The 16,281-nt window shown below is 51.8% G+C and overlaps 1 protein-coding gene across 1 annotated transcript in view; it reads left to right on the plus strand.

Moving 5' to 3' along the window:
- The window catches only part of TEKT5 (tektin 5), a 35,758-nt gene extending 20,241 nt beyond the window's left edge, over nucleotides 1-15,517 (plus strand). The window contains exons 6-7 of the mRNA XM_066379974.1: nucleotides 11,919-12,073; nucleotides 15,304-15,517. Of these exons, the coding sequence (XP_066236071.1) occupies nucleotides 11,919-12,073; nucleotides 15,304-15,517 (369 nt within the window). The remainder of the gene's footprint in view (nucleotides 1-11,918; nucleotides 12,074-15,303) is intronic.
- The last annotated feature ends 764 nt before the right edge of the window (nucleotides 15,518-16,281 follow it).

The following is a 16,281-nucleotide window of genomic DNA, read 5'->3' on the forward strand; positions in this document are numbered from 1 at the left end:
GCATCTGTCCACAGCAACACTCCGCCAAATGGGAGAGGAGCTGCTGGAATCAGGGGGCGGGGCCAGGCCTAGAGCTGACAAGGTCGCTGGCAAGTGCAGGGAGCTGGAGGGACCAGACGGGACGGGGGTGGGAGAATGAGTGAAGGTCAGCATGGCACAGGTCGGGCGGAGGGCAGTACAAATGAGGCTGTCTTGAGCCCATTTTGTGAATGCCACCGATACTCAAGGAAACTATTCCCTCTTTCCACTGCACTCCACAGTTGATATTAGCCAATCATATATTTTGTCTGGGCACCCTGGGCGGGCAATCATTGGAATTAGTTACTGCTGAGACCAAAAAATATAAGGTGTAGCCTGGATGAGGCAGAGGGTTTCCTGGGCATCTCGTGAGTATAGTATGTCCCAGCAGTCTTCTAACTTCTTCCGAGTTGTGACTTGTCTGCCTTGGGTCCTCGGCTGCTTGCCTGCTTGGGACCTGCGGCCCAGCCTTGCCTACACTCCCGGCTTCCGCACGTGCTGACCTCACCCTGGTCCAGATTCCCCTTCCCCTCGACATCCTTTATCCCCGGAACGTGAGCCCCAAGTGCAGTGCAGACGGCGGGGTTCAACTCTGGCTCTAGCACTTCCTGGCTATGTGCCCCTCCCCCGCACCTCAGTTTCCCCGCTTTCAAATGGGAGTAATAGATAAGCAAATAGTTGTCAGAGGAGGACAGCAGCCACAGTCACCTCATACGTGCTCAATGAATATTAGGTCTAAACATTGATGACCTGCTGAAGGGGAGGAGCAAGCAAAGTGACTGAAAGAACATGGTGTCTGCAATCAAAGACCAGGGTTGAATTTTGGTCCAGCTAATAAGGGATCTTGGGAAAGATCTGAACCTCAGTTTCTTAGTCTATAAGAAGGACTACTCCTCCCAGCTATGAGGATTGATGAGAGGGTAAAGCTGAGCAGGTCTGGAGCGTGGCTGCACGCTGGGGTCACCCAGATGCCCGGGTCCCAGCTCTAGGGATTCTGATTTCATTGGTTGGGGTGTGGCCTGGGCACCCAGCCTTCCCACCAAGAGTAAGAGCCTGAGGTTCGGGGTTCAGACCAGTGGCTCCCAAGCTCAGCAGCGTTCCCTGGGAACTTGTTAGAAATGCAAATTCTCAGACCTCACTCCAGACCTTCTGAATCAGAAACTCTGGGGCCCAGACATCTGAATTTTAACTAGCCCTCCAGGTGTGTCTCCCAGGTGGAGGCATGCAATAGATACTTGTTAATTTCTTCCCCCATCCCTGAAGCAGATATGTGCTTAGTGCATCCTGTGTAGTGACTTTGAGTTAGGGACTGGGGATACAACATAAATGGGACAAGAGTCTCTGCCCTCAGGGGGCTTATGTCCTAGTGACAGAAACTGGTTTTAAAAAATAGCTAGAGACACAATTAAAAATTGTGACGTGTTAAGAAGGAGACCCTGCAAGGCCCGATAGTGGATTCCCATGGATTTTTCATAGACTCTCACATAAGTATCGTCTCTCTTCTAGCACGGAGACCCTCCCCATTTCCAACCCCCTCCAGGACTTTCAGGACCCCTGACCCCAGCTGGCCTCTCTGCAGCTGAGATTTGTATTGGCCTGGCATTGTCTAAAGGCAGCTGGCCACCTCTGGACAGAAACAGCTGTGAGCAGTCCTTCTGCAACACCTTGTGCTCCAGGGTGATTTACTCCTCCGGGGCATTTGCCAATGTCTGAGACATTGTAGTTGTTGCAACGCAAGAGGTGCTGGTGGGGTAATGTGCTAGTAACAGACAGTGGGCAGAGGCCAGGGATGCAGCTAACACTACAAGGCACAGGACAGACCCCAAAGAGAGTGTGGCCCAAAACAGCAAGAGTGCCGGCTTTGGGACATCCTGCCCCGGAGCCTTCCCATTCTGAATTTCAGGTGGGGTCCCTCTGGAGCACTCCTCTCCTCGTTCTCCTTGCTCCTGGGCTTGGTTGCACTTGAAAACCTTCCACTATTTGACCAGAAAAAGGATTCCAAGCTGCTTTCTCGCTTCCTGAGCCGGGGAAGCTGCGCTGAGCCAGGCATCTCCTTGGAAACTCCTTGGCTTCATGCAATTTGGAAAACAATAAATTTGCAAGGTTGCACAAAGCATCCAGAGACCGAAAGCCGGCTGGAGCTGCTAAACCCATTTTTTCCCTCCACATCAAAAACAATTTCCTGGCCTTAGAGACTTTCTCTGCTGTCACAAGACAAGACGCAGGCAGATAGTTTTACATGGCAAACAACCCAGCCAAACACGTCCCCCTTTCAAAGGCTTTTTTGGGTGGATTTCTCTTCCCGCCAGGAATATCAGTGCATTTCTGCTGAGCCAAGCTTGGTTATATCCGAGGCGAACCTGGCAATTGCCTTACACACCCTGGACGTGGCCAGAGACCATTTTCAGAGCAGACCTCATCCTTTCCCCTCGTGGGGCTGGGGTTTGCCCTCAGCCGGTCTCCAACAAGGGCTGACGCTGGATGGTCACGGTTTAGTTTGCCACCCTCTGCATATGGAAAGAGAAAGATGACAAAAATTCCCCATTACCACAAAACACATACTGACCATACTATGTGCAGCCAGGGTCCTAAGTGCTTTTCTTTCATTAACTCATCTTCCCCTCCTACAACCCTATGAAGAAGGGATCATTATTAACCCCATTCTACAGACAAGGAAATCGAGGACAAGTGATTTGCCTCAAGCATACCCCCTGCCCCTGCCCCAGCTAAATAATAAATGGCAAAGCCAGGATTTGAATCTAGGTGTCTTGCTTCAGAGTTCATGATGTAAGTTAATGTGAACACCCCCCCCCACACACACACTCCCACCAGCGCAGCCTAATAATGACAATATAAAAGTAACATTGGTTCTCAAACTGGACAATTTGCACCCCAGGGGACATTTGACAATGCCTAGAGATGTTATTGCTGGGGTATTACCAGCATCTTTTGTATAGAGTCCAGGATGCTGCTAAACATCCTACAGTGCGTGGGCTGGCCCCACAGCAGAGAATGACCTGGCCCGAAATGTCACTAGTGCCAAGGTTGAGAAGCCCTGGTCCCCTCTCATTAAGGTTTGATTGGAAGGAAGGAAGGAAGGAAGGAAGGAAGGAAGGAAGGAAGGAAGGAAGGAAGGAAAGAAGGAAGGAAAGAAGGAAGGAAGGAAAGAAGGAAGGGGAAGGAAGGAAGGAAGGAAGGAAGGAAGGAAGGAAGGAAGGAAGGAAGGAAGGAAAGAAGGAAAAGGAGAAAAGGTAGTAAATATTTATATATAGATACGTGGATGGATGGATAGATGGATGGACGGACAGATGGAAAGTGCTGAGGCTGAGGAACCCAGACCTCTGTGTGCTGGCCAGTGCTAAACCCAGGTACCTAAATCAATCCTCGCAGTCACCCTCTGCAGTAGGTACTGTTACTATCTCCATTACACAGATGGGGAAACTGAGGCCCGACGAAGTCTGGTGACTTACCAAGGCCACAGGCTCTGCCGTGTAGGGCTGGTGTTCAAACGTGGTATTGAAAGGCTGGCAGCTCCCAAGCCTTTCTTCCGGGAGGCTCCTCCTGAGTCAGGGGCGGGCTGGCTGACATCTGTGAACTCTGACTCTGCTGACATGGCTCGTCTGTGGGCGACTCGTGCTCCTCATTTTGCCTGTTGTGTACCCTGTGACCTTGTTCCTCGGCATCTCTCCACCTGCTTCAGTGTGGCCCTCCTGCCTCCACCTGTCCCCTCTGTCCATGCTCCCAACAACAGCCAGAGAAATCTGCCTCAAACTACAAATCGAAGCAAGTCCTTTTCCGCCTTAAAGATCACTATTCCATATCTGTTAAAACACAGATTCTGTTGGTAAGTCAGGCTGGGGTGGGGCCCGGGAGTCTGTGTTTCTTTTCTTTTCTTTTTTTTTTTTTACAGAGACAGAGAGTGAGTCAGAGAGAGGGATAGACAGGGACAGACAGACAGGAATGGAGAGAGATGGGAAGCATCAATCATTAGTTTTTCATTGCGTGTTGCAACACCTTAGTTGTTCATTGATTGCTTTCTCATATGTGCCTTGACCGTGTAACCCCTTGCTGGAGCCAGCAACCTTGGGTTCAAGCTGGTGAGCTTTTGCTCAAACCAGATGAGCACATGCTCAAGCTGGAGACCTCTGGGTCTTGAACCTGGGTCCTCTGCATCCCAGTCTGATGCTCTATCCACTGCGCCACCGCCTGGTCAGGTGGGAGTCTGCGTTGCTTACAAGAGCTCAGACTCCTGCAATGTCGGTCTTGTTGGCCACACTCTGAGTAGCAAGGTGCAGCTTTGTATGACATGGACTGCTCCCTCATGATGGGCTACAGTAGGAGTTTCAAACTACTGTCCCTGGGCCAAACGGCCCCCCCACCTGCTCTGTCAATAAAGTTTTATTGGAACACAGACACCCCCCCCATACATTTATTTATTGTCTGTGGCTGCTTTTGCACCACAAATTGAATAGTTGTGAGACCATGTGGCTCATAAAACCTAAAATACCTACAACCCAGACCTTTACAGAAAGTTTTGTCCACTGTGTAGCACATCTTCACGATGCTCTAGAAGGCTGTGTATTGGGACTGCAGCCATCTGGAAGGGGGTGACTTGGACTCCCACACAACTGCACACGCATGCGCACGCGCACACACCACACAGCCTTACCTTCAGCTGATGGGCCTCAGGCTGATCCCTGAGAATGAGACTCCGGGTGTGCATGACAGATTGATGATGGATGGGAGCAGGTACAGAACACTTAACCCCACGCAGGAGCACCTGTGGCACCCCAGCCAGAGAGGAAGCGCAGGCCTTGAGCCCCATTTTCTGGATAAGGAAATCAGAGCCCCCCGCAGCCTAGAACCACTGAGTGGAGCTGTGAGTTCCACAGCTGGTTTGTGTTAGGGCTTGGAGGGGAAGCCTGTTCTCCTGATTTCCAAGGCACCTGTGTGGAGGCCCCTGTGGCTGGGAACCTACCTGGAGGGGGACTGGTTAGCAAAGGACTTGGGTTAGGGGTAGGGGGTGGCCCACCATACGAGGGCTGTTCCTCCTCCATTGCACTGGTGACCCCTGCCTTGACCCCTTACACCCAGATGAGTGGGTTGATGGAGGTTAAGCCTGAGTGCGGGACCGGAGGTCTGAGGGAGTTTAAGTTGCCTGCAAAGACAAATTCTGTCAAACGAATCTGAGTTTCCTATATCTTACATTAAAAAAAAAAAAAAAAAAAAAAAAGACCAATGATCCTAAAGGAAAAATCTCCTAACAGAGTAAACATTACAGGATGGGGGCTGGCATAGGATGCAGGACAATCCCCTGGCATATGCCAGGCACCGGACTAAGCATGTTACACACATTAGCTCGTTTAATTCTCACAGCAACACTGTGTGAATTGTTATTATGCTGGCTTAACAGACAACAGAATAGGTGCCCCTCATAATGTCTGGCCAGCAGAAGGGGCCACTGAGTGAGAGGCCACTGAGTGAAGGGGCTCAGTAGAAGTTGAGTTCACGATTGAACGATTGCATGAGGCACAGAGAGGTTAAGAGACCTGTTCAAGGTCCCTCAGCGGACAGCAGCAGGAACTGGAATTTGAATTTAGAGCTGTGAGACTATAGAGGGACTCAGTCAGCTGAAGTGACCGGCTCTGTACCCCCCCCCCCCCCCCCCCCCGCCCTCAAGTGCGGCAAATGGGGGGCGTAGGACTCCTCCTCCCCAGTCTCACAGTCTTGACTGGCAGGCAGCTGCAGTGGGCAGAGCACGGAGCTAAGGCCTGGAGAGGGAGCGGAGTAAGATGGGAACTCCACTCCCACCACCTCTTCCCAGCTCGGTGCCTGCCTGCCAAGGCTGCGGAGACTCCTCCCCTGGGGTGACCCCTCCCATGGGGTGACCCCTTGGGCCAATCCCCCAGCAGCCCCGCCCAGCTGCTCGGGTGAGCGGGGCTGGGCGCTGCCCCAAAGAGCCTCTTACCCGAGTTCTCTAGCTTTGTGGGAACAGAAAAGTTAATTTCCCTGGGGACCACGGAGAGCGGGGGTTTCTGGGGCAGCCCCTCAGAGCTCAGGGACTGAGGGGCAGGGGGAGAGCGGGAGGAAGGAGGGGGATCACACACGGGTCAAGGGAAGGTAGAAGGGGAAAGGGCATATGACTTCCTTGTGGCACTTCCCAGGGAGTGTTTGTGGGAGAAACGTGCGCACACTCGCTTTCGGTCTCGGGCCGCCACACCGCTGCTCTGAGTGTGATACAAAGGAGGGCCCGTGTCTCCTGCTGCGTCCCTGCAGCGGAGGGGTTTACACGCTGAGATTTCCAAGCGCTCCTTCTCCCAGGCCTGGCACCGCCGGTCGCCTCATCTCCACTCTCCAGAGTGGGAATGACAATTGTGACCCCTATTTTAATGTTTCGCTGGAAAAGCTCAGAGAGCTTCGGGCACTTGCCCAAGGTCACCCAGCTCAGATATGCAGAGTCTGGAATTTGGATAGATCCAGACAGTCTAATGTCAACAACATCTGTACTCTTGTCTTAACAGAATAGTCAGGGAGCAAGTGTTCGTTGAACGCCTACTGCTTGGTCAATTAAAATTTACATTCCCAAGTGCCTCTGAATGAAGATGCCTTCCGCTATGTACCCAGGGATGTGTTCTTCTCCCTGGGAACATCATGGAATTTGAGGTCCAAGTACCAGGCTGACCTGGAGCTCAGAGCTCAGTGCACCAGGCTGGCACTTGGAGTCTGTGTTGACACCAAGCAAATCCTTAGCTTCCTCCTGAGAGTGCAGGTCAGGGCTGCTCTGTCTGCAGCCCCTGCCCCTGGCCAGGCCAGTCCATCTCTGCCTCCTGGCCCTTGGGGGTTGCATCCCTCAAATGCTGGAGGCTGAATCACCACACCTGGGACTTCTGGAGGCACACCACCTGGCAGGACTGGGTTGGGCAGCGGGGCTGACCCCAGGACAGTATGTGCCTGTGGCTTCTTTCTCCCTTCTCATGAAGAGGAGCCTGGCTGTGCGGGACAGAGGCTGGACAAGAGGTTACAAGGAAATTTTTTGGTTGAGCACACATACATCTGTGCTGATTGGCCTTGGAAGTGAGTCATTGATTGGGTCTAGAGCAGCCTATTCTGGAAAGCCCCTAGTGTTCTGGAGAATCCAGAGGCAGGCCTGCTCAAGAAATGCCAGTGGGGGGAGACAGGGCGGGGTAGCAGGGAGAAAGCAGCAGCAGTTGGTTCTAGCCCCCCCCCCCCCACCTCACATCACACACTGCCAGGTGCCAGCCCTGAGGAGGAGAGGGCGGCCAGGGGCTTCAGGGTGGCTCCTTCTCGGTTCTCTCACCGGCTGTATCCGAGGACCTGAAGATACTCCCGGGTACGCCGTGTGACATGAGGTTGCCCAGATTCACTCACTCCTGGGCCACGTTCCCGATTTTGCCACATCCATTTTGCCACCTGGCTGTCCTTTACTTTATATTTCTGTTTAAATTGAGCCACTTATAGATTTACTCAAAATGTATTTACATCCCTTCCATACATGGAAAGCCAATGGTGCTTGCCCTATGGAAAGATGCCCCCTCCCCCCCCCCCCCCATGGAAGCAGAGCAAACAAACTGGCTAGCATGCCGCTGGCACCTGCGGGCTGCAGGAGCCTCTCGATTCCGTGGCTTTTCTTGGTCTGTCAGGGAAGGCGAGCACGTGTTGCAGAGGCCGGCACCGCTCTGGAGTTCCGTCTGGGAGTGCCCAGCAGGTTTGAAAGTATATAATTGGTAAATCCAGTGCTCCAGGAGCTCCTACTCATTGCATTGCTGCCCTGTCCCTGTCCCTGTCCCTGCGCTGTGCTCACGTGGAGTTCCTGGAGAACTGAAATGAACCTGTGCCGGGTGCCTCGTATGTGGCCAGGTCCCCCGACAATGTCCTGCACACTAAAGGCATCCAATACACGTGTTTAACAGAGAGGGGGTGGAAGGAATTTGAACTTCTGTGACGCTGAAGAAAGCACTGTCAAAACTGTGGTGGTACTTGGTGAATAATAAATGTTTACTGCATAAAGGTGAGCTTCACGCGGGCAGGGTTTTCTGTCTGTTCTGTTCACGGTGATGTCTTCTGCCTAGAGTAGTGCTCGGCACTTAGTAGGTGCTCAGCGGGCGTTTGTCGAGTCGATGAGAGAATCAGTGGATCCATACGTGAATGAATGAGTGGATGAAGAAATGACTGAGCACAGGAATGACTGTCAGTGTTTTCCTGAACTCAAGAGACAGGCCTTCCGTAAAGCTGCAGGCCCTGTGCGGCTGGCCAAGCCTGGAGCTGGCAGCTGGGGTGGGGTGGGGGTCGGGGGGCACAGAGAGCAAACAAAAGAAACCAAGATAAGGCCCTGGCCGGTTGGCTCAGCGGTAGAGCATCAGCCTGGCGTGCAGGGGACCCAGGTTCGATTCCCGGCCAGGGCACATAGGAGAAGCGCCCATTTGCTTCTCCACCCCCCACCCCCCCTTCCTCTCTGTCTCTCTCTTCCCTTCCCGCAGCCAAGGCTCCATTGGAGCAAAGATGGCCCGGGCACTGGGGATGGCTCCTTGGCCTCTGCCCCAGGCGCTAGAGTGGTTCTGGTCTCGGCAGAGCGACACCCTGGAGGGGCAGAGCATCGCCCCCTGGTGGGCAGAGCGTCGCCCCTGGTGGGCGTGCCGGGTGGATCCTGGTCGGGCGCATGTGGGAGTCTGTCTGACTGTCTCTCCCCGTTTCCAGCTTCAGAAAAAAAAAATACCAAAAAAAAAAATACAAAAAAAAAATACAAAAAAAAAAAAAAAAAAGAAACCAAGATAAGGGCAGCCTCAGGGCACTGGCTGTGGCACCTGAAGGCTTCCCTAGCAGCAGCCATTACTGGCAGCTGCCCTCAGTGGGCCTGGGCCGGGGCAGGGCTGACAGGATGCCACCAGCAGCTAAACTCTCAGTAATGTCCCCTTCCCCCCACCTGGGCCATTGCCCTCCCCCACCCCAACCAGGGACATCTCAATGGTGGAGTGAGGGGCTGTTTTCCGCACTAGGCAAGGTGATGCCAAGAAGCATTTCTCAGCTATGGACACCTTGATTTTCTCCTGTGCGAGGCTGAGTGACCCTTCCTGATCTTTGCATAACTTCGACACCCTCCCTTTCCAAAGGGCAGGTTTCTGAAGAAATTCTCGAGGGTTTTTAAGAGAGGTGTTCCCCACTGGAGTGTTTACGTGCCTGCTCCCTGCTCACGTGCAGGGCGAGAACTCTGTCATAGGATAATGTTTAACCAGCCTGTGGTCAGCATTGCTCTGGTTCTGCATGGCTCACGGAGGACCCGAGAAGGGGCCAGCCTTCCTCCTCGGTGGCCTTTGAAGGAGGCAGAGCAGACCCCCTGCCCTCCCATAACTCTGCTGCCCCTGTCTCAGCCCGATAGGAAACGGGCATCCTTTTACAAGTCCTCTTGAAGTAACGAAATGTTCTCTTTCTAGGCTTTTTTCTTATGCTAATAGGAAAGCCAGGATTTTAATTCTTTGGAAAAAATTCTTTTAAGCAATTTCTTGGTGCCCATAAACTATGAGCCCAACCTACCTAAAATAGTCATCCTAGTACTTGTTATGATTTGTGCATATTTCATAACCGACGAATAAAGGAAAAAACAACCCCCGTCCTTGAAGGCGGGGATTGGGTCTTAAACTCGCAGTCCCCACCCAGTTCAGGAGCGTTGGCATGTTCACGTGCAAGCAGTTTCCCCTGATATTGAAATCTGAGATAGACAGGACCATGTAAATTTTAGGCCATGCTGTTCCCAAACCTTAGCATGCATAGGGACCATTGGGGAGCTACCTAAAAATCTAGACTTCCAGATCCCACTGTCTGTCATTCATTCATTCATTCAACGAATGTTTATTGAGCTCCTACTATGAATAGAGTTGCCATATTTACCAAAAAAAAAAAAAAAAATGCAGGTTACCCAGTGAAACTTGAATTTCACATCACGCAGTGGTTGAGACATACACTAAAAAAGGCTTTATTGTCATCTGAAATTCACATTGAACTGGGCATCCTGTGTTTTACCTGGCAGCCCTCAGTCTGCACCAAGCACACTGTTCCTGGTGATCAGGATATGGGATGGGCGAAACAAAGCCCCTGACTTCTCGGAGCGTACATGCCAGTGGGGGGAACAGGCCAGCGGACCGCGGAGGGGAGGGTGTTGGGGCGCTGCGGCAGGAACCTCTTCTAGGCTTGTCAGGAACAGAGCACATGTAACCTCGCCACTGGGCCCTGCCAAGTCTGGGAGGGGGTGTTGGCACAGCCCACCCACAAAGAGCCTTCTCCAAGCAGAGGAGCAAGAAAATTAGAACTGTTCATAGATCCAAGGCTGCCGGTGACAGTGGGAGGAGAAGGGGTATTTCAGTCACAGTAAGGTGACGTCAATTCTGGGTCTGCTTAAGGTTGGCTAAGTGCAAGATCAGGTTCCTTCTGGTAAAAAGACTCTGCTGCGTTCTTCATTTATTCTCTCATTCTTTTACTTTTTATTATGGAAAATCTTAAACACATAGAAGTACAGTGACTCATATAAAAGATTCCCATGTTCCCAATGTGAATACTAACATTTTGCCATTCTTTTCTTGTTATTAACCTTTTCCTGATTATAGTTTTACTTTGCTATTGTGGTATAACAATCATACAATAAAGTATAAAAAACGCTTGATGAATTTTGATGTTTTTTTTTTGTTTTTTTTTTGTTTTTTTTTGCCTGTGTTTACACCTGTGTAACCTTCACCTAGACCAGTGGTAGTCAACCTGGTCCCTACCGCCCACTAGTGGGTGTTCCAGCTTTCATGGTGGGAGGTAGCGGAGCAACCAAAGTATAAATAAAAATATTTAACTATAGTAAGTTGTTTTATAAAGATTTATTCTGCCAAACTTAGCGAAAATCTGACATAAAGTACTTGGTAAGTAATTATTATTATATGCTTTAACTTACTGTAACTCTGCTTTATAAATTTTATAAAGTCAAGTTACTTTCCTACTTTATAAATCACCATTACTGTGGAACCGGTGGGCGGTTAGAAAATTTTACTACTAACAGAGATACAGAAGTGGGCGGTAGGTATAAAAAGGTTGACTACCCCTGACCTTGATCAAGATTTCGAATGTTTCCAGTCCCTAGCTGGCTCCCTCCTGTTCCTTCCTGGGGTCCGTATTTTGGTCAGTTGTAGGGCACAACGGTGATATTAAATTGGGGAAAATATTTCTACAGAAAATAGAAAACTTTGAATCTCTCTCCCCCCTTTTTCCTTTCCTTCTCCCCTCCTTTCTTTCTAGTTTATCTACTGACCTAGTTATTAGGAAGATAAACTCTGGATTGTAGAAAGATATAGGACAACCTAGATTAATTCTGATTGAAGTGGATTTAGAAATTTGCTATTATTTTGGGGTTATCCATGTTAATCATAAATGCCTCCCACTGAACGTTAACGGGCTCACTGCAGTGGATGTTGGAGATAGAAAAGAAGCCTGACCTGTGGTGGCACAGTGGATAAAGCGTCGACCTGGAAATGCTGAGGTCACCGGTTCGAAACCCTGGGCTTGCCTGGTCAAGGCACATATGGGAGTTGATGCTTCCAGCTTTTCCCCCGTCTCTCTCTCTCTCCCTCTCTCTCTCTCTCTCTCTCTCTCTCCCCCTCTGACTCCCTCTCTCTCCTCTCTAAAATGAATAATAATAAAAAAAAAGAATGCCAACCTTGGCACCAGCCCCTCCCCAGGGTCACAGTGGCCTGCGTAATGAGAGGTGCTGAAGTTACCCTCCCAGGATTGTCTTAGGAAGAGCGAGGCCCCTGCCCCTCAGGTTGGGGAGGAGTCATTTAAGCACCCGAGTGGATGCTGAGCCAGTCGACCTCACGCTCCCTCCATGACCCCCGACCTGTTCCCCACAGACGCTGCAGGAGATCTTTCAGGCAGAGGACACCATCATGCTGCTGGAAAGGTCCATCATGGCCAAGGAGTGCCCGCTGAAGGTGGCAGAGACGAGGCTGGAGTGCAGGACCCGGCGCCCCAGCATGGAGCTGTGCAGGGACACCCCACAGTTCAAGTGAGTGGTGGAGGCTGGGAGGGGGAGGGGGAACTCCCAGAAAACCTGGGTTTGAAAAAGGGACCCTCCACCAGTCAGGCTTCTCAGCAGGGCACTGGGTGGGGCTCTGGAGCTCTGGGGGTCCCCTTGATAACCTCCCATCAATGGGAAGGCTGGACCTTCTGCACTGAAGCCTTCTCAACTGCCTACACCAGAGGTGGTGCTATAGCCCTGCTGTGTTCTGGGCACGCCCCAGCTAACCCTGAAAGCTGAGGAGAGGCACTCTCCCAGGCCCTTGGTTGCTTTACCTTTTCTCCATCCAGGATCCTGTGAAAGAGGTGCCCAGCTCACACCTTCTCACACATTTTCCATCACTGTCTTTGGAAAGTGCTCACCTGTGAGCCTTTGGAATAGCTTCCTGCTTAGCTAAGGAAGGGCTGCTTCTGTTGACAAGGCCCTCAGCACAGCATACGGGTGGAGGCTCTCACAGGGGTGAGATGATGGCCCGGCAAGCCAGGAGCACCGGCAGGGGTTATTGTCCCGTGATGTGCTGTGCAGCCGGGGCAGGCCCGGCTGCTGTTTCCTCCCTGCAGGGGGCGCCACATAAGTTCTCTATTGCTGCATAACACATTCCCCCACGACTCAGTGGCTGCCCTCTGGAGCTAGACGTGGAGAAGAGACTGAGCTAAAGAAGGGAGGGAAAACGCTCCGAGAGAAAAAGCTGGTGGTTCCCTGCGATGATGTTGCACGGCCCCAGTTAGTGACTGAGATAACCACTTAGCAAGCACAGCTGGGTGTGTGGGAAAGTGACCCCCGGCTTTGAACGTGAAGGCCTGGCTACCTGCTCCTCAGCCTGCTGCTGGCCTGGAAGATTTTCACCCCTGGAAGTGGGTGCAGTGTGGCCAGGGTCTCACCCTGCTGGGCTGCAAGGGGTCCAGGTCCCGGGTGAAGGGTTCGGGGAGGCTCTCCTGACCCTTCCTCCCCCTGGTTCTTGCTTCTGAGTGGCTCAGGTTGGGTTCCAGCCCCTCCAGGGGCAGACGGCTCTGATAACCCATTTGTCCACCCCAGGGGGCTTACACAGAACAGGGCTTTAGGGGAGTGACCAGATGTTGTCCTGGAGGACCTACTGCTCCTGGACAGGCTCCCTGCCTCCTCACCCACCAGCTGTGCCCGAGAGGAGTAGATGCAGAGTGGGACTGGGCTCTGTTTGGTCAGGGGCGCCAGGCAGTATGTGGTGTGTTGTGTGTGTCTGTGTATTTCCGTGTTTGTGTTGTAGTATGTATTTGTGTGTGTGTATGTGTGCATGCTATGTGTTTTTTTGTTGTTGTTGTTTTTTACAGAGACAGAGAGTGAGTCAGAGAGAGGGATAGACAGGGACAGACAGACAGGAATGGAGAGAAATGAGAAGCATCAATCATTAGTTTTTCATTGTGCGTTGCAACACCTTAGTTGTTCATTGATTGCTTTCTCATACGTGCCTTGACCGCGGGCCTTCAGCAGACCGAGTAACCCCTTGCTGGAGCCAGCGACCTTGGGTCCAAGCTGGTGAGCTTTTTGCTCAAACCAGATGAGCCCATGCTCAAGCTGGCGACCTCGGGGTCTCAAACCTGGGTCCTCTGCATCCCAGTCTGATGCTCTATCCACTGTGCCACCGTCTGGTCAGGCTGCATGCTATGTGTATGTACATGTAGTAGGTGAGTGTGTGTGCACAGTGTGTTGGAAGCTGAGCAGATGACAGGACTCAGGCGGTCTGCCTTCCCCAGCAGCCGATGTGCCCCATCTGCATTATCTCCCTTGCCCCACATCCCCCCTCACCTGCCCCCCCGCCTGCTTTCTCCTCGTCCTCCTACAGGTGGCCGCTCTTCTCCTGGCCCTCTCTAATAGCTCTGTTCCCATCTGCATGTCCCCAGAATGATGCCCAATTTAATTTGAATTTAAATTAATTAAAATAAAATTCAAGGCTGACCAGGTGATGGCACAGTGGATAGAGCATCGGACTTGGATGCCGAGGACCCAGGTTTGAAACGCTGAGGTCACCAGCTTGAGCGTGGGATTGCCAGGTTGAGCGTGGAATCATAGACATGACCCCATGGTCGCTGGCTTGAGCCCAAGGTCTCCGGTTTGATCAAGGGATCACTCACTCTGCTGGAGACACCCCCGGTCAAGGCACATTTGAGAAAGCAATCAATGAACAACTAAGATGCTGCAGTGAAGAAGCATCAGCCTCTGATCTCTCTCCCTTCTAGCCTGTCTGTCCGTCTGTACCTCCCTTCTCTTGCTAAAAAAAAAATAATAATAATAAAAAAAAATTAAGTCAGTTCCGTATTCACATGAACTACACATTTCAAGTGTCAGTAGCCAGTGGCTAGGGGCTGCTGAGTCGGATAGCACAAAACAGCATTCCCGTCTCTGCGGAAAGTTCCGTTGGGCAGCGCTGGTCTAGGTCCCCAAGGAGAGAAGGGCGCCTGCTTCTGTCACCTCTCTAGCTCGGGCTTGCCATGGTGCAGCTCACCCTGACATCGGCTCAAGTCCTTCCAACAGCATGTCCTCAGGTCCTGGGCACAGTTTTGCTGTCCCTCCCCCAACCAGAGGGGCCCGTTAGTCGTCACTCTCTATCCTCCTCCCTCCAGCCCCTGGCAACCACTAATCTACACTGTCTCTGTGGATTCGCCTATTCTGGACATTTCATATAAATAGAAACATACAACACACAACCTTTTACGACTGGTTTCTTTACAGAGCATAACGTCTTCACGGTCCATGCATGTTGTCACATGTATTGTGCTTCATTCCTCTTTATGGCTGGATAATATCCCATTGTATGGCTGGTCACCTTTTGTTTATCCATTCATCTGTGGATGGACATTTCGGTTGTCTTCCCCTTTGACTCTTGTGACTGGTGCTGCTATGAACATCCGTGTACGAGTGTTGGAGTGTCTGTTTTCAGTTCCCGCTGGGACACACTCGGAGTGTAATTGCTGGGGTCATAGTAGGTGTACGTTTGATCTGCTGAGCAGAAGCCAGATTATTTTCCTGGACATCCTGCTTGTTTCTCCCTCTCTACTTTCACCCTTGGTAACTCTGTTCTGCATTTACTTCCCAGCCTGTTCCACCCACCTTCCCTGATGGCTGAGCCCGGCCTGCCTGGCTTCCCACAGTCTCCCAGCACCTGGCGCAGTTCCCGGCACATAGTAGGTGCGCCTGTGTTGAACACTGAGTGACCTGCGCCTTGTCTTCCGCTCTCGCTCCAGGCTCGTGAACGAGGTGTTCACCATCAACGACTCGCTGCAGACCCTCAAGCTGAGGCTGCGGGAGACGCAGGAAACGCTGCAGCTGCTGGTCATGACCAAGTGCCGGCTGGAGCACGAGCTGGCCATCAAGGCCAACACCCTCTGCATCGACAAGAAGTGCATGGGCATGCGCAAGACCTTCCCCAGCACCCCGCGCCTGGTGGGCTACACGTGAGCTGGCGCCGCCCGCCCCCGCCCTGCTCCGTGACTGTTCTTTTACGCAGCATACAATTTGAAAAGGCAGACAAACCAAATAAAAGAAAGTGTTGTTTTCTCTGTTTCCTCCTATCATGGAAAAGAATATATATCCAACATCACTGTGCCCACACCAAAGATCCCGGAACTCCGTTGTGCAGGGCTGCCCCGTGGCAGATCCTGGGAGGAGACAGACTGTGAGCCTAGGACAGAGCATTGTGAGGTGGTCAGCATCTGCAGGAGTAGAAGAGGCCGTGCTTTGTAAAACCTGGCTGTCCGTTTAGGATCACGGTATAGACCAAGGCTCCCCAAACTACGGCCCGCGGGCCACATGCGGCCCCCTGAGGACATTTATCCGGCCCCCTGCCGCACTTCCGGAAGGGGCACCTCTTTCATTGGTGGTCAGTGAGAGGAGCATAGTTCCCATTGAAATACTAGTCAGTTTGTTGATTGAAATTTACTTGTTCTTTATTTTAAATATTGTATTTGTTCCCGTTTTTTTTTTTTTTTACTTTAAGATATGTGCAGTGTGCATAGGGATTTGTTCATAGGTTTTTTTTATTGTCCAGCCCTCCAACAGTCTGAGGGACAGTGAACTGGCCCCCTGTGTAAAAAGTTTGGGGACCCCTGGTATAGACAGATGTGGCGTCCAGAGATCGGACACTGGAGCTGACAGGCCACAGCCCACCTTTCCCTGAGGAGCTGCGGTCCTGGAACAAGCCTCCAACCTGAGCGTCCTCATCT

Source organism: Saccopteryx leptura, chromosome 4 (assembly GCF_036850995.1).
Source record: "Saccopteryx leptura isolate mSacLep1 chromosome 4, mSacLep1_pri_phased_curated, whole genome shotgun sequence".
NCBI classification, from domain to species: domain Eukaryota; kingdom Metazoa; phylum Chordata; class Mammalia; order Chiroptera; family Emballonuridae; genus Saccopteryx; species Saccopteryx leptura.